Source organism: Dreissena polymorpha, chromosome 13 (assembly GCF_020536995.1).
Source record: "Dreissena polymorpha isolate Duluth1 chromosome 13, UMN_Dpol_1.0, whole genome shotgun sequence".
Classification (NCBI taxonomy): domain Eukaryota; kingdom Metazoa; phylum Mollusca; class Bivalvia; order Myida; family Dreissenidae; genus Dreissena; species Dreissena polymorpha.
This window is the reverse complement of record NC_068367.1, coordinates 17,798,943-17,822,117: the sequence shown is the minus strand read 5'-3', so window position 1 is coordinate 17,822,117 and position 23,175 is coordinate 17,798,943. Positions and strand designations below refer to the sequence as shown.

Sequence of the window (23,175 nt, the reverse complement as noted above, 5' to 3'; positions counted from 1 at the left end):
ATTGTTTTAATTTGGAAATTGTCATTTAAACTAACCCCTATTTTAAGTGAGTGAATGTGTCTTTTGGTCTATGCGCAACATTATTGTTTTTAAATTACATAGACAACTGATGGTTTTTGGCCGCAATACGAATAAATTGTTAACATGACATTTATATAATGTGCATTATTGTCTAAATTCTTACACGCGTGATTCCATCAATCTCTTTGGTCATGCATGTACGAACACTGTTACTCTTTGATATCGATTAAGATATGTGAAGTAAATCAGCGAGGTGATTTTATTCACCAAAACTAATTACATGCACACTAATTGATTATTAAGAATGCGATATAAACATACAATACACTCATTTTTATTTGTACATTAATACGAATCAGCACATGTAGACTTAGTAGTGCAGAAATAAAGATAGTTTTCTTTTCAAAGTCTAAGATGACATACAAATGACGAAATGACATAAATGTTTCATAGAACATGTGCGTTTTATGAAAATGCTGCAAAACATATTTTTGCATTGTACATATTATTTCTGAACGATTGAAACATTATATCATTTTAGCAAGACAAATAACGGCACATTTATATTTACTGTCGATATTTCCCATTAATAGTATGATCAACGCATGCCAATCGTGTAACTAAAACATTATTATTCGTATGGACTACACATGTATAGCTTCTGGAAGTATTAATGTATTTAGTGCAACTTTGATATACATGAAATATATAAAGTTTATAAACCAATCAATACTTGCTCGCTTTTAACTATCGTGCGTTAAATGTTTGTGCACGTGTAGTAAACATTACGTTAGTAAGATTGCGAGCAGTATATGAGAAGAAGTTACATAATAGTAAACACATAATAGTTAAACACGGACAAGATTACGAAAGATATACATCACGACATGGTTTTTAAAGTTTGCATGTCGTATCTCAAAACAACTTCTTACAGAATAATGCACATCTTGGATCTGAAATAAAAATAAAAATATTGTTTTCTGTAAAATCTTATAAACAGTTATATAAATGTCATTAAAGAAACTGAATTACGATAACAACCAAATGTGTGCATTTAATATTTTAGTTTGGGACATTAAAATTAAATCTGCAACAGATAAGTAGCATGATTGCAATATAAAATATGCAATCATTTAGAATGAGAAAATAAAAACATTATAGCCCATATAATTAACATATCATTAAGATGTATGTACCGGTAATGCAATTTTATATTAAACACATTTGTGTCATTTGTGCATTTAACGTTTCTTTGCCAGGTCTACTTTCATCTCTGTCTCAATGTGTATCCAATGTTAAGAGGACCAATTGACCATGATATGACACAATACAGCGAAACCTTCAGCTATAGAAAAAAAAAGATAGCTTATAGTCTTCTTCCATTTTCTTTATTTTTAATACATTCGGGTTAATATTTGACGATATAAGAAATGCACATTGCGCGCGCAAAGTTTTAATTATAATGGATATTTGTCATTTGTAGACGAGAAATACTATTTGGTAGTCTCCACTTAGGACTTATTTGAATGTATAAAATACATTTCTTTTATACCTAATGATAAAATATGACATTTATGCAGTGAAATAACAGCAGTGTAAATAAACAAATTGTTATTTCACCGGTGAAAATAACAAATTTTCGGAACTACTTTTTCTTTTTTTATTATCATATCAAGATTATCATATTTTTTATGATCACAAGTGAATTAAAATCGGTATTCCACCGAATCCAACAAATTTACTTGTTATTTTATGCTTTTGTCACCGTTAATTTACATTGTAAAAGAGTTTAACTGGGGAATTGCGCTGGAATAATGACGTTATTTTGTGTATTGAAATGTTTTGAGGCACGTCACGGGAGAAAGGGTAACTTTTCAGCGAAAGGGAAACAGCTGTTAACAATTTTCTTGAAAAAGGGACATAAAAGAAACAGAAAATTTGTTCATGTCAGTGTAAGATCGTTTGTTTTTTTACTCGTGATCATAAAAAAAATATTTTCATTATTGGCTGCGCCACTCGTGATAATATATTTTCTATGATCACTCATGAAATTGCAAACGATCTTACACTGACATGAACACATGTCCTCTATATGTTTAGCAATCGCATACCCAACAAAAGCGTATAATCAATAATGTTATTAAATATCAAATGTATACAAACGTATGCTAATATTTCCAAGAGGTAAAGACCACTACCGCTTTGCCTCAAGCTCATCCTTTCTTTTCTGTGCTTCAAGTTTCTCTTCTTCCAGCTGTAATTCTTTTCTACGATTTTCTTCCCTAAACATTTAAACGATTGTATTAGATCAAAAAGGTAACTGGGTAGCAATGCGGGTTGTTCTTCTGCGTTGAATCTGCATAAAAAAAGCAGTGGTCAAACATCCTAAAGAAGCTTACTTTTGAATATCGGGCATTTGGTATCATATGCAAATCAGCCTGTTATAACTATATAACAAATTACTTTTCAACGCGTTAACGAAGCGTTCAAGTAGAATTGTTGTTTTCATATACTGTTGACAAGTGTGAACAGTTATAATACTCTATTAAAAATAACCATTTAGATGCTATTGTGCAAGCTAAATGTTTGTCTTCAAGGGGATTTGACACTCGTTTTTGAAACGTACCTTTTTTCTTCCAGTTCTAGCTCCTTCTCTTTCAATCTAAAATATTATAAAACATATTTTAATATAATATGATTTAATTATAATTGTTTAATTATATTTTAAATACAAAGTACAAATCATCTATTCCAGTCAAAACTTGTTTGGTCAATTAACCTGTTTGTTCACGTGGGTTAAAAATGTACCAGAAGTTATTCTCTTGTAATACTAGATGATAAACCAATAATCTTAACTCTTACTATTAATTTTGCCGTTTTATGGTACTGATTCATAAGCAAGATTCAGGTACTCTAGTGATACATGACAAATTGAGACAGGACGAAGAACACTAGAAGTTAGAGAACAAATAATTTGCAAATACTGCCCAATGCTACAGAAATTTATTTAATCTTCAAATCCATATTGTTTATAATGAATATTTTGCTTTTTTTCAATGTCAAAGAATCGACAGAGACAAAAAAGATAACGTTCGTATTCTTACAAAATACTGAAAATAGAGCAAGAATTAGAAACATCGCTTATTTGTTCATCAGATTGAAAACCCGTACTACATCCTTGAATTGATGTTAATGACTAAAAGTAGATGTAGTATGATAACATAGATTTAACGATATACAAAATGCTCGTTTTTATTTTTTGTGTCATAATATACTTGTATTCAATGTGAATTTTCGGCGACGATGTCCAAATATTTACAAGCAAACGCGATATTGGCTTCGGACAGCGTCGGAAGCACGACGTAGTTCTCATGAGCTTCCCGAAACCAATCTCGCGTTCGCTCGTAAATGTTCGGATATTGTCCCAAGAAATTAACATGGAAAATATTGTCACACAAAATAAAAACGAGCATTTTGTATCTCGTTAAATCTATGTTACCAGACCACATCTTACGTTGAAATTATGGCTATTGCTTTAAGGAACATTGATTTTTTATGTGTTAACTTCATTTTTCGAAATATCTTACGAAATATTCCTTGACTTTGAGTATTATTGGGTTTTTAACTTATATAGAGATTCAACTGTACATTTTATAATTATTATTGCTTCATTTCATATGAATGCCTTGCAAAAAATGCATCGGATTCCAATATTTAAAAATAAATACACCACTGACAATATGTGTCTTAGACAAAATAACGGGTATTATGTCTATTCTGATATTGTATATGACATTCATGTGATTGTTTTATATGTTTAATCAAAATGCTAAGATTAAATGTTTTGACTTATTTTATGCTTGGTTAATAGTTTATGTACTGTACCTTATTTCCGCCTGTTTTGTCTGTTCAGCGGCTTTTATTTCCGCCTGTTTTGTCTGTTCAGTGGCTTGTATTTCCGCCTGTTTTGTCTTTTCAGCGGCTTTGATGCTAAATTATGAAAATGAACATGCTATTTAATAGATTAAAATGTGAGTTTAGGTTCATATATAAATTCATTTACATATACAGTTCATAGAAGATACAAACGTTTACTTATTAGAATGAATGTTCCAAACATAGCTAACTTGTGTAAGGAAGGATTAGTGTTGTATGAACAATGAGTGATGATCTAGTTTGACTTATGCATACTTTTCTTAATTGACATTTGCATATGTCTCCCTATATTTTTGCCTGTAAATATCAATCATCAGAAACATTTTGTTCAAACTATGTCACTTTTACAACAATTATGACGAAGTCTGGAGACTATTTATCGACGAGTTTGTGAAATTTAATGTACCCGTACATATTAAATTTAAAAGGCGTGTCTTAAATCTTTGCTTAGGTACGAGGCCTGGATTCCTTCTAACAAGTTGAGCCATGTAATCATATCATCAGTATATAATTACCATTTCTTTGTGTATTGTATCTTGACAAAATAACAGATATAATGTTCATTACGGAAATGAGACAAAACGATTAACTGGAACACCCACGTATTAAACATGTTGACAAAAAATCACCTGTGAAGAGCCTTTATATGAAATTTATCAATTTGGACGTAGCCTGAATATTACAAGATAACAATTATGTAAATAATCATTTTAAAAAGATAAACAACAGCCTTCATAATAAAACAATTTAAAAATAACAAGAGGGGAGACGCAATGTTATTTTACAAAACGTGAATAGATAAACCTTAAACTAGATGGTTATCTTTACGTTTAAGTGTTTGATTTATTTTTTCCTGTTCAATTATTGTATCCATATTCATAATCACATATTTGATTAATATTTCATTTCAATATCTAATGTTTAATTGCTTCTACCAGGTCATTTTATACGAACCAAAACATTTACTTGTTTGTTTTGTTGTGAGTTTTGCAAACCGTTTAAAATGCAATTTGTTGCTGTTTTTAAGTTTTAAGTATTTAAATGCCAACACGATTGTATATACAATTAAGTCACTCGATCCTTGTGAGTTATATGTGTCACTTAATTGGTCGTATCGGCATTGTTGCATACTGATATGAGTGATATGTTTTTTCTGTAAACTATTTTTCACCCTTACCGCTCGGCCTCATTGATCTCTTTTTGCATGGCTGCTTGGTGACGATTTGCATCGCTAGAAAACACGCATTGTGTAACAACATAAATTCTTTTAGATAATTCAAAGTACGTTACTTGAAAATATATTATTCTTCTTTAAGGAATACAAGGTTTCTTATCGTTATATGATATTTGGTAAAGTCACTTATTAGAAGGTATGGAAATCGTGTCTAACATTTAAGTATTTATTATCAAAATAAACGCAATACCGTGACAATTCGACTTCATTATTCTTTCTCTTCTCTTCCCTTAAATACAAAATTGACAAGTATTACAAAAATGAGCGAGTTCGTTTTAAATTATAACTACTTCAGAAAAAGGATTTTAATTTATGTAATTGAATTTCTAAAATATTGTCAGAATAAAAATAAGGATAAGAAATAAATTTTACAAAGCAATGCAATGGAACTTATGCTTGACATAAAATTATAATATGTATCATGTTATGGTTATGACGATTATACAAGATCTCAAAATGATAATTAGAATGCTTATTTTCTTGCAAGAAAGTAATATTGTTATGTATATTATCTTACGTTGTATGTCTTAACGCAACGAACCCAATAATTTTGGTAAAACTGATAGGTACATCACGATGATACGCTGTACGGATGAAATGTAGACAACAATTTAAAATAATCATGCCATGTTGGCGATTTTAATTTGTTTACTTGTAAGCGGGTTTGAAAGTCCCAAACGATCGGACACGCAAAAAAAAGACAAGTACCATCACTTGTTGTTTTGGAGGGTACATTTGTCGTTCTGGCTTGTCGTCACGTTTGTTGCCCTCCAAGCCTGCAAACACGCCAGACAATTTTGCAGAAATCAGCTACCAAATGTGGTAGATCACATGTTTTGAGCGTAGGTCACACTACTTGAGTTGGCCGAATTATGTACTTCAAAAAAGAGTAGATAGAAAACAGATTAGATTGACCTTTAAATAAGGGTTTCATATACATGTTCCTATTTATCTCGAAGTGTCTTGCAGGTAAAGTTATTCAAACAGTTAACAGAATACTATTTCTTAAGGAAGTGAAAATACGTTTCATATACCCGCAAACGTATTTCTATAGACGTAAAAATTGGACGGTCGGAATAACGGTGAATATGTGCTCCCCCTTTCTTGGAGTAAAAATAACTAGTTTTAATAACTTACGCTGCGTTGCATGCTTTGGCCTCTTCTTCACTACTATGTTCGTGTCCTAAGACGCAAACTTTTGGACCATAACCCAATACCTGTGCTCCCGTTTTCACTAATCCACCTGTATAAAACAAAACATACAACTAGGCTTATGTCGTCCACAATGTTTGAATATGGTCAATACTCTCTTCGTGTAAAAAAATATGTAACAAACATAACATATATGTTAAAGAATACAATGCCGTAATAAATGTTATGGTAGAATTGAACTTTTCCATTTCAATTTCCATACGCGAAAAAATATTCGTGTCCAAAAAACCGTTACATGGCACAGCCAAGTAGATCCAAATCAGAACTTTCTTTTCTCCGACTGTCTCTTACATTTAAATATTTATGAAAGCGCATTCTGACATCTTCCTACGTTATGATCAATTAAAATGTACATTGTCAGTATATTTCCCGTAGCCTCATTTGCATTTTCTATTGAGTAAACGCTCGCATATTCCAAGAAAAACAATTATTGCTGTGGCTGAGTATGAAAATAGGACTTTATATCAAAATACATCGATCAAAACAGTTAAAATTAAACTACCGGTAACTACAAGTAGCCACACACAATTTTATCATATACATATTGACAATTAGGGAAACATTTTAACAAAAATGATACGACGATGAATATTGAAAGCTCAACCTTATTCCCAATGTTATGACTCTTTTATACTTACCAACAGCACTAGATACAAGCCCTAAAACCGCAGCCATGAGATCGTTCTTTTTTGCTAAAATTATAAATAAAATGAAGAACTGTTATACATTCTTTGCAAATCATTTCAAATCACTTTGTGACAAGTCGTCACTAAGCATGTTAATAAAAAGGAAAATTCGCATTCAATTCGTATATCTTGACTTCCAAAATAAAGTCAATCCTTTATTCAGCACACACATTAATTTTAAATAACATTCTGTAAAATAAGGATAAAAAAATATAACGGATTTAAAAAGGTTTGTTTCACTATATTCACATATTTAAAGAAATTTTGCATTAAGTATGTCTTTTAAAATACTCGATTGGTAGATATTTGGTATATCACTACATAATAAACCGGGAACATCACCTTGATAATACCAGGGAAGTAACTCAGAGAGGGTAATCACGTGATTGTCAAGATGGCGACGTCCATGCCGAGGCAGGCATTTTTCGCCATTATAAACCCTTTATTACTTGTATTTATTTTTTAAATGCCGCTCACTTTCCAGCAATATCAGCCAAATGTTACTGGCGTTTATTTCATAGTAATATTCACTCTATGTCTCGACTTTACTCGCTGCGAAACTTCTTTACGGATGACCTAATTAGGATTCCACTAAGAAAATTTGCGGGGAGTTAAGTCGAGATATATAGAGAATGACAATTTATTGACTGATCTTTTTTGTAATATATCAGGCGAGGCCTAGAATAATATAATGGCGAGGCTTGCCGAGCCGTTATTTCATTCGTGTCAAGCCTGATATTTTACAAAAAGATCAGGCAGTAACCTGTTTATCTGTTTATCATACCTCTTCGTCCCCGATTTTAAAGAAATAATGAAAACAATCGCTAAAAAGCAGCATTTTTAGCGGGAAAGAATATGATTTGTGTCGTTTAACGTGTTAATAATGACGTCACGAGCTCTTGCGCTTTGTATTTCTAAAACATGTGTTTTGCTGTTTGTGTTGCATTTTGTGTTAAATATATTTTACATCTTACGTCTCGGAATGGACGTCGCCATTTTGACCATCACGTGACCTAGTATTGGATAAACATACTCTGGTACCCGATCTTTGCTTTATTTTACAGTTGTCAAGGTTTGACATCAGACAAATCTCGTTCTATAAGGTCTTAGTCGGCTTATATATCGTACAAATAAAGATTCTGACTAAGTGTTAACAAATCAGTATGAAAAATGTGGCCTCTTGAGTGGTAACAAGCTAAACGTTGACCGGACATACTGGGCACCGCACGACGCCGGACAAAAGGTGATCGAAATAGTTGCCCTTGAGCTTTTCGTGATAAGGTGAACTAAAAATCTAAACATTATTTAATCCTTATTGCGGTTTTGTGGGTTGCATAGGCACCAAAATCGTATTCTTTCTCTCCATCTCATGACATAGGTTATCGTTTTGATTTTGATTATTTGTGTTAATATATTATAACTACCTTCATTTTTTATTACTTTTTTATACTTTGATAATGCAATTAAGAACCATTTCACCGTTCATATGATGCAGATTTAAATAGTCTAATTTTTGTATTATACTATTTTAACCGATAAGACTAAAAATAATGAATTGCATCTAACACAAGGCCGCCAAGTTTTCAGTCGTGAGTTCATATACAACTAGGACTGTTGAAGAGGAGCTGTCCCATGATAGGATTAACTAATTCTTTTACTTTGATAGTATAATTTATGTTTTCTGTCATTCACTTAATATAATGACAACAAATCCATTTTTTAAGTTGAATATCTGTAGTAGTTATGCATTATTTGTAAATTAACTGATAACAACTTACTAATTAAAACAACAATTCTGATCATTCAAAGAAATTATATTTCATAAGTTCAATTACTTATAACAACCTTGCATGCAATGTAGTCATTTAAGCAACGTACAAACAAACATCAGAAAACCTCCCCCAGACTAAAGTTATAAAGTATAGACATTTGTTTCTAGTTTAAGCAACCGGTACCTTAACTCAACTAGTCCCAAATGTAGTCCAAACAATACAAAAAAAACGCATATTTGGCTTAGTTCAAGTCAGAGCTATGGGCCTTGGTCTGTTACACAAATAATGATCGCTAAAACATGTGTGGAGTTTCAATTCAATATTTGAATAATTTAAGGCAAGCCTTTATAGGACCTTTGGCAGCACAACACCGGGTATTATCATTCTAACAAGCTGGTCACAGTTTTAGGTCTGTGTCGGTGCAAAAATGTTATACTTATGCATAGTTTACAAATTATATGTGTGATAAAAATATCTATATTATGTGATTTGATCAGTGATGTCGTTAGCATAGATGTCCATAAATATTTCAACAAGGGCTTAGTCTCTTACTTCTTCATCTGTTTTAATTGAAGGCTTACATATTTCTTAAATATCCCGTTTAATTTCTACAATGTTTAAATAATGCATTTTTGGGGTTGTTATTCCAAGTATAAGATCCTGACATGTTATCTAAATAGTTAAGCTTTGCCTTTTCCTATGAAAATTATCAACAACAAAAATTAATAAAATAATTTGATTGAATATATTATGCAACACATAAGTGTTGGTGAAGAATTGTATCGAATCTTAGTGCTACATGCGTGATCGATATACAAATACATCTGTTTTCAGAAAATCGAACACTTTGTTTACCTTAAACGGCTACGCTTTGTAAATATGGAAACCAATTTATGTCAATGTCGTGTCAGCGAAATTCAATATCTCGTTTATTGTGTCTGCACTCGGTGCACCATTTCTAGCCTTAGTCATTTTTGTCAGATAACATAAAGAGGGTCATAAAGCAATTTGTGAATTGACGGTTTAGAAGAAAAGTTGAATAGGAAAAACCGAAAACGAAATTGCAAAGCCATTCTTATACATATGCACTAAACGGTAAATGTGCAGCAATATTAACAGTTTATTAAATACATATAGGGAATTTCGTTTGTCTACACTAGTGAACTACTTATAAAACGATTTTAATTAAAGAATAAAGTGAATTCTCGATCAGTATTTTGTCTTTATTTTCAACCTTACAAAAGACATAAAAACAATGATTTTAATATGTAAACTAAACACTTTATACTCTTCACTTGCTTTTGTATTGGACATGCATATATATTACGTTTTATGCGTCAGCTATAAAAGACAAAGATTGTAATGAATAACAAAAACAATCGATAGAACATTCTAAGAAAAATGAAAGGAATTAATAATAACTTATAATGGTTGATGACGATAAGGATTATGATGATGATGGTGGTGGTGGTGGTGTTGGTGGTGGTGGTGGTGGTAGTGGTGGTGGAGGTGGAGGTGGGGTGGTGATGATGATGATGATGATGATGATGATGATGCTGATGATCATGATGATGATGATGATGATGATGATGATGATGATGATGATGATGATGGATAAATGGATATGTTTGCTCCACCGTATGCTCATTTTGCAATTAAATCGTATTGTGAGGATCCTATGACATATTATGTATGAATGTATTCTTCAATGATTAAGAGGGTAAAATGCACACGTTATATGATCATTAATGATTGAAATGTTTTCGAATGTGATAAAACTTCCTTTTCCTTTTTACGGAATCTCCGTAGAAGTGATCGTCTTTGTACTGAATTTAATATTCTCGATATATGCAAAATAATGATAGTCATCTGGATATGACCGGTACATTATTCAGTTACAAGTCGAAACATGGGACATATTTTATTAGATGTATATGGAATATTATTATCCAACTCCAATAAGCATCATTTCTCTTTTGCAATATCTCACAATATGGCGATATGAGTGATTTCGTTAATCATTTTTTAGAGGTAATAAGATCACAGATTTATCAAGAGCTTCTCGTGTGACAGCAAAAACTGGTTCAATACAGGAAACGGACTCGAAGGCAATTGAGCTCACATATATAACATTGAACTTAAAATCTACTTTCCATGGATATTATTTCCATGTGAGATTACCCAGGTCACAGTTCACTGCTAAAAAGACTATTTATACGAATAATTTTTGGTAATTACCCTTACCAAAAAAAAATATATGACGCATATAAGCGGTTTACAAGTTTCGCATATAAGTTGCTTATAAGCCGCATGTTGGGATTTTACATGCAAATGAGATGTAAGCGAAGTATGGGTCGCATATGAAATTGGATACAAATAAGCGGGGTATAAGGGAGTTATATGCGATTTATATGAGGTTTATAAGCGGTCTATAAAGACAGACAGACAGACAGAATGTTTTATTGACGTAAACTTTACAGTTTTTTGTCATTTACAAAATAGTTACATGTATACAAAGCATTATGTCAACGTGATAACAAATAAGAATATTTAAATATCATATTGATCGCGTAAAGATCATATTCATACATACATGGTTTTAATTAATAAGTTGTATATAATAAAGATTTGTTTTAAATACTAATAAGAAACAAAAAAACAAAAAAACAATAAAATAGTATTCGTGTTTCTCTAGATTAACATATACAGATGATGAAAACAATTATTTGTTATTAACTTTCATAGAAATATTGGAGGATGAAAACCATAAATATAGTTCAATTATTTAAACGTTATACAAGACAACTTGATACGGAAAAAAATGAAGAAAAATTAGTTAGTTAATATTTTAACTAATTTGTTCAAGATAAGTAAAATTTGATCATGCGTTAAGGCTATAAGTGAAGTATTTGAAATATACTAAACTGTACAACATATATAATTTAAAAACAAAAGGTAATTGTACAAAATTTGATTCATTTTTGTACATTTTACAAAATATGCAACAATAATATTTAAGTTGTGCTAGGCTAACATATTCAGATGATGAATAAGGTGAATGTACTAAGAACTTTTACAGACGAATGTTGAGGATGAACATAGTACGACCATCAAACATTAAAAAGACGAGTTTATTTACCCAACTACTAGATGAAGGGAAATTTATTAGTTAATATTTGAATATCCAGGGTTAGTTAGCTGGGTGGGGCTGCATTATAGCTTTACATATGAACTTGCTCAGGTTCCTTACTTGTGTTTTGTTTGAAGTACCCATTAATTCAACAAATTTAAACATACTTGGTCTTTTATAATAGTAGGCTTTGATTAGTTCTTTTCTAAGTGAATTGAAGGCTGGGCATATCATGATAAAATGGTACTCGTCTTCAATATCTCTGACTTGACATTTTGCGCATACTCGCTGTGATCTCTCTATATTGTTATGTCTACCTGTTTCAATTGCTAGTTTGAGCGACGATAATCGTAATTTGGAAACACATATACGCAATTTGTTTGGCAAATAATCAAGATATGGTTCAAACTCAAAGATGCATTTAAATAATTTATATGTCATTAATGAGTTGCTATTATTAATCGAATTGTACCAGGATTGCTTAAAAACGTCTAAAACAGTTGACTTAAATACAATATGGAAGGTATCGAGATTGACCGAAGAGGGATTGTCCCATACGTATGAAAATCCGTAGGTATCCAATAACTTCTTCACATTTAAAGCCCAATTGCCTTTACATAGTTTCATACTTTTGAAGCGTTCATACAATTTTGATATGATTATGTTATTTGAATGGATAAGTTTACACCAGTATTTTATTATACGAACATTTCTGTTAATGCAAAGTGGATACCTTCCTAGTTCCCCATATACTCCCATGCTGCTGCTAGATGCTTTGATACCTAGGAGCCTTTTACAAAACTTAAGATGTATACGTTCTATTTCGATAAACTTATCAAATCCCCATATCTCGCAACCATAATTTAAAGTCGCACCCACGAATGCGTCAAAAAGTTGAAAAGCAATACTAGGTTTGATATCAAGGTTTTTTAAATTAATCATTAAAACATTTAGGGCTTTAAGTCCTTTCCCAGAAAGAGATTCAGCATTTAGTAAAAACGAACCCGTGTAATTAAAAACTGTTCCTAAGTAATTGAAGTCATCAACTATATCTAACTTTTCACTTTTAAATGACCATTTTTCATTGTTAAAAGTCGGTCCTCTTTTTCTATAAAGTTATTAAGCAGTTTGCATATAAGCCGCCTATATGCGCCATATAAGCAATTTATATGCGAGCTATAAAGAAATTGAGCAGTTTGCATATAAGCCGCTTATACAGACGGACGGACGCAGGGACCCACGGACGGACGACGGAAACCATACCATCACATAAGTTCTTCCGGCCTTCAGCCAGTAGAGCTAAAAAACGGCATGTGCCGGAAAACTTTTACCCGTCACAGCAACAGAAATTTTCGCTGCTTTATCGGTTTAATGGTTCATCACACCTGCAAATGGGTGGGGAACCTGACAAAAATTGTTTTGTCATAAACTCCATTTATTCCAGTTGTCATGCTTTGACTGTTACATAACCAAATAGATAAGCCTTCAATGCGTGTATTGCAATCAATACAAGTTTAAAATATATTTAGAAAAGAAGTAAAAACTAACAATAGCATTCACTTAACGGGCGATAAAACATCACTTACATCACTTAAGATTTCTTATATGTAAACAACGAATACGTCACACGCGCATATAGACCTTCTTGAAAACAAAAAGCTCAAAATCAAGATAACATTTTATTAGCCAGACGGACGTCATTTAACTGTATATCATTATTTTATCTAATAAAATAGATAAATCTTACCAATTATTATATTGAGTTTATGACAGTGTTTTCAAGATTCACTGACCATTACCCCACCCACTTTTGAAAAACCGTGACATGTCTATGCCCTAATTTAATACCTTATTCATTAAAATGAATGTGTAATTTGTTTGAATTACAATAAAATACACACCATTAACAATATCTGATTAGAAATATTTATATATTTACCTCTTTATTGGGCATCATTGTTAGAAATCATTAAAAAGACACACACCAGTGTTTGACTGAAAATTTCAAACTTGTTATTGTAGTGTGTTGCTCTGATAGGTCAATCTGGGTCATGTGACAAAAATGTCAACTGATTGGTCAGTTTAAGGCTTGGATTAGATGCATAAACGGCGTATAAGCGGTGTATAATCCGCATATAAGCGAAAGAAAAAAGTGGATAGTTTTGGCTCTGTTCTAAGGGAGTTATATGCACTTTATAAACCGCATATAAGCCGCTTATATGCGAAACATTTCAAGTATTACATCTCACTTATAACTGCCTTTGACTTATATCTCGCTAATTCAAGATATTTGAATGCATATATGCGACTTATAAGCGGTTTATAAACCGCATATAAATCTCTTATGCTTCGCATATAAGCCGCATATAAGCGGGAGTAAGTCATTTTGGTAAGGGTAAGCTTCCCATAAATATTTGTTACATTTCACATAGTGCTTGCTTAGCAATAAACAGGGTACGAAAGTATGAAACAATGATGGAAATAAGGGTAGACGGAAAGTCCGACGGAAGACGGATGGGCAAACTAGCGAATACATTTCCCCTCAATGATTTTTCGGGATAAATAAAATCTTTTAAGGCCTGATAAATAATATAAAGAAGTGAAGCTCCAGCTGCTGGAGCAGTATTGCATTCTCATTGTATACAATTAGTTGGTTCTTTATTTAAAGCAAGTGACCCATTGCCAAGCAATAAATAGTAACACTGTATGCATGAAACGCATCACAAGTACTTTATTCATTGCATTTATCTATAAATATATATGTTATGCCATGACATGTGTCATATATACAATTTAGGCAGATTTTCAATGAAGTGGTTGATGTTGTGTATTTGAGACCGGATAGCTCAGTAAGTAAAGCGCTGTACCACAAATCCGACCACATAACTAGTGTGGTGATTGGTCATGTCTCTTTCTCTCCGGCCTTTTTCCTACTACCTCAAATTCAAGTATGGCGGTTGTCATTTACTGACATTAATATATGCATTTCGCATTGGTAAACTTGCCACCACACGATCATATATCTTCTGTGTGTGTGTTTTTCATTGTTGAAAGCAGCTTCTGTTTTGAACAACCGTAACCGATACACTAATCCATATCTTATCTTATGTCGCTATGGAGCGTTTGAAAATTCAACAACGCTTAATAATAATGCTTGTTTGTTATCTGCACTATAACCGCATACGTTTAATTCAAGTTTGAAGATTTATCGTAGTGTCAGCATTTACAGTGATCAAGGTTAAACAAACGCGGCATAACATTTTCTGAAAATCATATCATAGGTATCGGATAGATCTTATAAAATAATGGTCAATTCACCTTGGCTTTTATTCGATAAACAACTCCGAAAATTTTTGTGCAATTGTGTCGAAACAAGTTCGATTTCGTGCATACTATGTTTTACACTCAAAGAAGCATGCAAAAAAGCCTCAATTATTAAAAAGAATCAAATGAAAGTACGGAAATCGTATTCAATAAGCGATTCATATGTGTATTTGTTCATCGAATTTCATGACTTTCATTACTATAATTTAAAATATAAGGTTAATACGATAATCTTTTCAATATTCTCTTTTAAAATGGAAGATTATCTTTACCAGTTTTACAAAATAATCGTGTATTTAAAAAAAGTGTCATATGTGTCTAAACAATTTCCTGGGTAACAAAGAATTAGAAGTTCGTCAGACGAATTGTCCATCGTAATCCGAATTGTATTCGTATACACTCTTTTTTCCATTCTCAAGACTGATTTCATATTCAAGAACAATTTATGTACTCGTTCACTGAGGTCTGCAATTAATGAAGGTTTCGTAACTCACTGAATGCGTTAACGATGATGATAAAAAAAACATGTTCTATAAAAACAACTATGGCAATTACAAATATGAAAATCTTAGTACTAGCCATATAGAGGCAAACTTATTTTTCATGTCCCCCCGGAAGACAAAGATACTTATATCAAGATGGAAAAGTGTCAATAAAAATTTACGAGAATTTCCTCCTACCTTTCTGTGAAGTGCTTGCAGTTCGTTCACAGACTTCGGCCTCTCCGCTCAAACTGCACTTTGATACACAATATCATCACTGATCTCAAAATCAATATCTAGTTTCTCTTTAACGTGTTTCAGCATGTTCTATCTAACCACGCTAAATCACATAGTCTCACATTTTAACCTTGGTTTGCACAATTTTGCTCAATTATCTAAAATGATCCGTCGCGTATTGAATTATTTGCAAAATTAGTCAACAAATCATGTCTGGTTTCAAAGTAATCATGATTGCACCTTTTTCCAATTTAATATAGCACTTAAACATTTTTTACAGGAATAAACATTTAATTTTGTGTGTTGGGTGGGTACGTGATTATTTTCGTTACACGTTTGATCCCGCGGGGGATTGTTCATTCGTCAGTCCATCCGTCCGTCAGTCTTCACGGAACACTTTCGCGTCCGCTATGTATCTCTAATAGATATTTGTGACTTTTAACCAGCCTCAAGCATTGAAAATCTTAAGACGATTCGCAGGAAGTATGAGTCAGTTATGCCGGCTAAATGCCGTTATTTAAGGCAACGTGGTTTGAATGTCCATTTTCGTATGCAATCACTCTGTCCTATACCCTTAAAGTGTTTCATGAAACGTTCATAGATTGTAAAAAAGACAATAAGATGAGGGTCAAACATTAAGGTCAAATGTTTAAGCAGTCAACGTTGTGCCCGATTTATATCCACTATATCATTTGAAGGATTTTCATAAAACTAGGAGAAAATGTTCAGTGCGGGAATACGATGCGCAGAAGGCATGCATCAGTCACGATAGGTCGTGGTCAATTTCATATTTCGATGCAAAAAAATAAAGTTATAGTTTCTATCACTCCATTTGTCCTTTATCAAATTATTTAAGTCTTGAGTTAATCACAATTCAAAGTCAACTTTCCTACGATTTTCTTTTAACAAAAACCTTCAAAGTCGAGTTCAACACTTTGAGGTAAATTAATCTTTGCGTGGATAAAGTTGTCTATCTGACTGTCTTTTGCATTTTCTTTCGAAAATAATAATAAACAGACTCCAGAGACGACGTCTATTGAACGAGTCGTTTACAGTATTGAAAACAATAAATTTGTATCTGTATTTACTCAATACGCGGGCCAAACAATCGACATTTACATCCCGACTTAAATGTGGATTAAAACAAGTGTTCACCACTCTGAGTACGCATTATGCCAAGTTATAACACATTGCTTGGCCATGGTGTACGATAATCGAACGTATATAAAATCTTCTAAGGCATGTAAACGTTTCAACGGAGAAATACACATTGATTGAAGTTTATCTTTAAATTTTACCAGGACATTTCATCAAGTCTGTTATTATGCAGTTTAAATCCGATGTTATATTCAATCCTTTTACGCATGCAAAAATAATAGGATGAAGCCGACATTCATTAAATTAGTCCAAGATAGTGAGCGACCTTGGTGTTTTGTAAAAAAAAACATGGGAGTCATTCGCGACAGAGTGTACTGTCGTGGGTAATACTTATCCGAAGCTATTTTGAAATCCTTTCGGGGATGTAAAGGTTACCGAGCGGATATGAAGTCCGGAAAGACGGAGCCTTCCCAACTCTTTAAAAACACACACACTGACACACACAAACAAACCCACCCACCCACTGACGGTCGGTGCGACTACTTAACTCGGCGTCATATATTTTGGTGCAACATTTCAAATAATATATATTTTAACTTTACCACTATACAGCGTCTATTTATGACTTTTGATGACAAAACGGGTATGGTAAATACCACAACTAATCATTGATCGCGTTTGATGGCGAGACCAGTGCCCCAAATAATTATTTGGGGAATAGGGTTTTCACCCATTGACTTTGAGAAATAGGGTGATTTCATTCTTGAAATAGGGTGAAATGAGTTATAAAAATGGATACCTTTAATTCATTGCTGCGTTACTTCTGTTGAAACTGAACACTTGTATTGATTCAATCAAACTGTAAACTATCATAATTAACTTTAATAAACAGTTTTGGGCTCTTGCTTTTTAGGTTCGAAAAATTTGTAATACACTAATATTTTGGCGCAACAATCGTGGACGTCTTTCGACCTCTCTTAGACATTTTTATTTTGAATCGTAATAAAAACTGAAAGTACAGACGCTTTACAAATACATGCACAATGAGCCACGGATTAAGTCAGATTGAAAACGCATGTATGTCGTCGTAGATCACATAACCGCAAACCGGAACTCCTGTTTGCAGGGTTACATTCAGTCAACTTGATACTTGGCACACATTATTCAGCGCATGCTGCATTGGATTTGTAAAATACATTGCAAATGGTATGTTTTGGTATCCAATTGAAGGTATATGTGTAAGCAATAAGAAACAAAGCCATGTTTGTGCAATACTTTTTCTGTTGATGGTTCTCGGCTTTGAAAGTAGGTCATACTAGTTGAGCCCAAAATGGCCGCCTCCATAGCTGTCAAAACCGGTGTGCCTTTTCTAAGGTGAATATTTTGAGTTACAACGCAAAGAATTTAATGACATGCATTTTTTCAAAAGATTATGCATTTATTTTTCCAATGATGTATGATGATATAGTGACTATACGCTTGATCATGGTAAAAATAGATATCGAACTTTTTTATATGTAATATATAAGGAAATTAATTGAGCATGCGTAACCTCTTCTTAAAAAATTGGTCAGACGCTTTATTTGACTATTAAATCTAGTCCGCAGAGCATTTGAATAATTTGGACTGTTTTCCTGCTCCGTCATCCAGGCGCTTGCTGAATGAAAGCGTAGCCGCGTTACGATAATAACTCCAAAGAGATAATACCGAAAATGAGCAAAGCATTTGCGATCGAAACTATTGTTTCATACGCATCAAATTGAATGAAAATTGCGTAAAAGTCAAATTGTTTGCGTTTTTAATACGCATTATATTGTATATTTATCCGTTTTTAAACGTGTAGTCTATGCCAAGACCAGTCTATCCAAAAATTGCCTCCTTTTTTATAATACTTCATTATCCACCGTTTATACTGATCTCACCGTGACTTGTTTAATAACCATTTATAATTAACATACGTCTATTGATATCGGAAATAGTGTCATCATGTTATATTAACAAATGATATAAACTAACATAATCATTTTCGGACCATGTTAAGTAGTATGTGCGATTGCTTGAAGGTTCTTAGAAATATGGAGCTTTCACGCAAGTCTAGCTCGTCCTGTTGTTTCATTCATATATGGCCAATTGTTTCACAGGATACTATAAATAACTGAACTTTATGGTCGTTAATATCGAAAGAAGCAACACAATGCAGGTCTTCTATTAACATTCGTTTTGAGCAACATCGTTATTCCAATGCAATTGCGTACTACGTACGCGAATAAGAATCAACATGTGGTGAGAAATAACCCGCTACATATTTCCAAATGTTTTTGTCTCAAATTCAAGTATATCAAAAAACAATCATATAGAATAAGGAACGTACTTATGAAAAATCATAAATTGGACTTCGCAGATATTGAGCACCTTTTTAAATAAAAAGTAAATAAAAAAAACAAATGGCACTATTTGTATATTTCAAATCAATAAGTGACATGAAAAAGTCGTAAATGTATTCGTGTAAATAAAAAGGAAAATCGAAGCATTCCTTGTGTATTTCTTGAAATTCAAGTTTAAGGCATCTTTATTGAATTAATGCAATCAGTTAATATAAGTGCCAACAGAAACTTAGCTATGCATGTACATAAAGCATTTAGTCAAAGAAACCTGCATAAATATTTTTTTTTTCCTTACTCAAACTTGACTTCTTGCTCTCGTGTAGATTGTTTGTTGTTTTTTATGTTATCGCTATAGCATTAATTGTTAAATAGATTCTAAATGTTGTAAAAAAATGTCTCGTCCTAGACCTTTTCCTGTATTGATACTTCACTAAACAACTTATGAAAATCAAAACTGATCACACATCATGCCTTTATATATGTTACTATGTTTTGAGCATGTATTCTCATGGACTGTATGTCATTGTATATATTGAATAAACTTATAAACTTATTCAACACAAACAATTATTTTAGATGATTATCTCTTTCAATGTTTGCCTTCTTCCTAATCATAATACTTATAGAAACATATTATTATTACTACAATTCAATAATTTTTCGAATTATTTATTCTTACTTTAATAATGCAACTAAGAACCATTTCACGATAGTTTGACATATTAAATAATCAAGCATAGCAATGAATGAGTAAGGTCTTCATGTTAAAATAATATTATAAAATTATCATTTATAAATTCTCACCAGATGAAATTTAGAGGTGCGCATCAGAATGTACAGCTATTCGTTAGATCTTCTTTAAATGTTTCCATCAATTTACTATGTTTACATGAGCGAAATTATGCACTCGTTCCGAACGGGTCAAATTCAATAATAGAATCTCAAACTCGGTGCATTATTTTACCAGAATGTTCTGATTCTCATGGCTTCAATTTGACATGAATTGTCAATGAAAATCACAATAAAATTGTTGTAGTTTTGTTTTCGCGTACTTCAGATCAGGTTTAATGATGTGCAAACAGCCGGTATAACTATATGCACTTAGCTTTGGTAAACTAGCCAACTCAAGAAAATTGGGATTTTGTAGACAATTTTCATCCGAGAACTAATCTTTTTGCAAATACACATCAATAGTATGTATTCCTTTATCATCGTTATTAACTACCAGTTAAGTGGTCTATATTTGGAAAACAGATGCTATCTTATATCGTTGTGGAACATGTGAAAAGTAAGGACAGCTAAATAATAATGTACTTATCTGTACTATATCTGCACCCTTTAAATTCGAGTTTGCAAAGATATCGTAGTGTACGCATTTTACACCCCCTGTACGTCGATAATCAAAACTGAGTAGGATAATTCAAACTGAAAAAACAAATGTCGACAGAAATAAAGATTTCAGTCATTTATTTCTAAGAACACGTTTATTTATGTTGAGTTGTCACATGATAAACGTTTCTTTTTTATAAAATGTTATTTGCCGGATACAATGCGCTAATATAAAACCCATGACAATTAAAAACAATTATGTCAAAATAAAATGAATATGTTTGAAAATCACGAAAAATTCAATGAAATTGTCGAAAGGTTAAGGCCAAAAACAATTGTTATGGAAGGTTTTTAATGTTTTAATGTTTGGACTACCTTTCATGTATGTATGTAAAGAAAAGTATTGGCGTAAATGCTCGAAAACGCAATATATTCGTATTTGTTTGGGACAAAAATATACAAATTTGATAATGACCTAACTAGTGTATGGATAATTCCAAACTTACATCAAGAAGTCGATGGATAATGACCAAACTGCCAGATGTATTTATGTCAGTTTGGATTTATCCATAAAGTTTAATACCCGTCCTGAAAACACATGATTTTAACACAGACACACATTAGGTGTTGAAAGGAAAATTTTAAAGGACATTCCTGATATAATATGGCATATCTCTGTTACAGTTTCGTTCGCTCTTTTGTCAATTAACGTGTAAATAATTCAACACATAGGTCGCATTTCATGTAAATTAGCATTTTTCGACGACAAATTTATCGTTTTTTTACTAGAAAACTATTAAATCATTGCAAATGCAAAACATCTGTGTGGGTCAGACATTCACTGTCACAAATGTAGAAAAATTACGGCATTGTAGTTACTTAATTAGCAGAAATGATAAAATAGTCATCTACCTTTCAGTTTCAGTTTCAGTTTCGGCCCACATTTTTTTTCTTCAGCTTGAATTTTCCAACTGAGTTTGGATTATCGAAGAACAGGGTAGTGTTTTAAAGAGTTAAGAGGTAAGATGCACGCGGTATCAATGTTTTGATTATCTTGAGTATTTAATAGATCTTATAAATCACGGTTAATACTCCGGATAATTCGTTTTTATTCGATAACCTTCTTTGGGAACTAGTATATTCCAGACCTATGTGGGCTATTGTGTGCTATTGTCGTGATGAAACCAGTTGAATGTTTTCATTTCATCTTTTACATTAAAACATTAATACAATATCGCTCATCCTATTGACATAGAATAAAAATAAAAGTACGGTGATCGTATAAAGTAGGGAAAATGTAAATACCTTTAACATTTTTTTTCACGATATTCATACTTATATGAAAAAATAACACGATACCATTTTCCATTCCTTTGAAATATATTTAAATGTAAGATTATGATTTGTAACTTTACAACAAGCTTTAAATTCACAAAGACGTGCGTGTCTAAAAATTGCCCTGCGAAAAAAATAAGTACCGGTACGTCAGACGTATTGTTCATCGTGATAAAAATATTTTCCAATACACTGTTTCTTTATTATTATTATCCCGGATTTATATAGCGCCATTTTCATGCAAGAGTGCACGTTCAAAGGCGCTTAAGTTTCTCTCAAGACTGATATTTCATTCACGAACAAAATTATTCTTACACGAATAGTTCATCATTTTATGAACTCGTTATTTGTTGTTTTTTTTCAACTGATTTATTTACTGCCATAAATGCAGGTTTCTTATCTCATTGAATGCGTTTACAACTCCCTGTGATAATGATAAAAAGCACATATTTTCTTAAAATATGTCAATAACTATGATGAATATCACAGTATTAGCCATAAAGATGCACACTGAATAGTCATATTACCCTCGGAAAATATGGATATTAAATATTTAATATAAAGATGTTCGAAACTGATGTTTAGAATTTAAAAACGAGCAACTCCTCTTACCTTTCAGTGAAGGGTCTTTCTGAGAACTCCGTTCATATACCTCGGTTTCTCGCTTTTAAAAACAAACTTACAGAACTGGTTTCAAAATCTATTTTCTCTTTAACATGTTTCAACAATATACGTATAATACCGCTACCTTATATAGTGTTTTGTTTTATATTTTATCTTGGTTGCGACAGTTTTTATCTATTATCTTAAGTGACGTATACTCGTTTAGGTATTGAATTATTTGCGAAATTAGTCAGGACGTCGTGTCTGGTTTCAATGCATTATTGCGCTTTTTAGCTCACCTGAGCGATAGCTCGGGTGAGCTATTGTGATCACTCAGCGTCCGGCGTCCGTCCGTCCGTAAACAATTTGTAAACATCTTCTTCTACTAAACC

General features: G+C 32.3%; 1 protein-coding gene across 3 annotated transcripts; it reads right to left on the bottom strand.

Annotated features, from left to right (window-relative positions):
* Positions 1-339: 339 nt before the first annotated feature.
* LOC127855941 (uncharacterized) lies at positions 340-22,945 on the bottom strand. 3 transcript variants are annotated; one of them, XM_052391859.1, is made up of 9 exons: positions 22,793-22,945; positions 7,042-7,095; positions 6,329-6,434; positions 5,382-5,420; positions 5,135-5,188; positions 3,907-4,011; positions 2,648-2,683; positions 2,220-2,303; positions 340-974 (listed from the first exon to the last, which is right to left on the bottom strand). In XM_052391859.1, the coding sequence occupies exons 2-9, from the start codon at positions 7,076-7,078 to the stop codon at positions 950-952; spliced, it is 486 nt and encodes a 161-aa protein (XP_052247819.1). In that variant the 5' UTR covers positions 7,079-7,095; positions 22,793-22,945; the 3' UTR covers positions 340-949. The 3 variants fall into 3 exon arrangements, with proteins under 3 accessions (XP_052247819.1, XP_052247820.1, XP_052247818.1); XM_052391860.1 differs by lacking the exon at positions 22,793-22,945 and adding an exon at positions 15,996-16,139 and having other exon boundaries at positions 2,185-2,303; XM_052391858.1 differs by lacking the exon at positions 22,793-22,945 and adding an exon at positions 15,996-16,131.
* Positions 22,946-23,175: the final 230 nt, after the last annotated feature.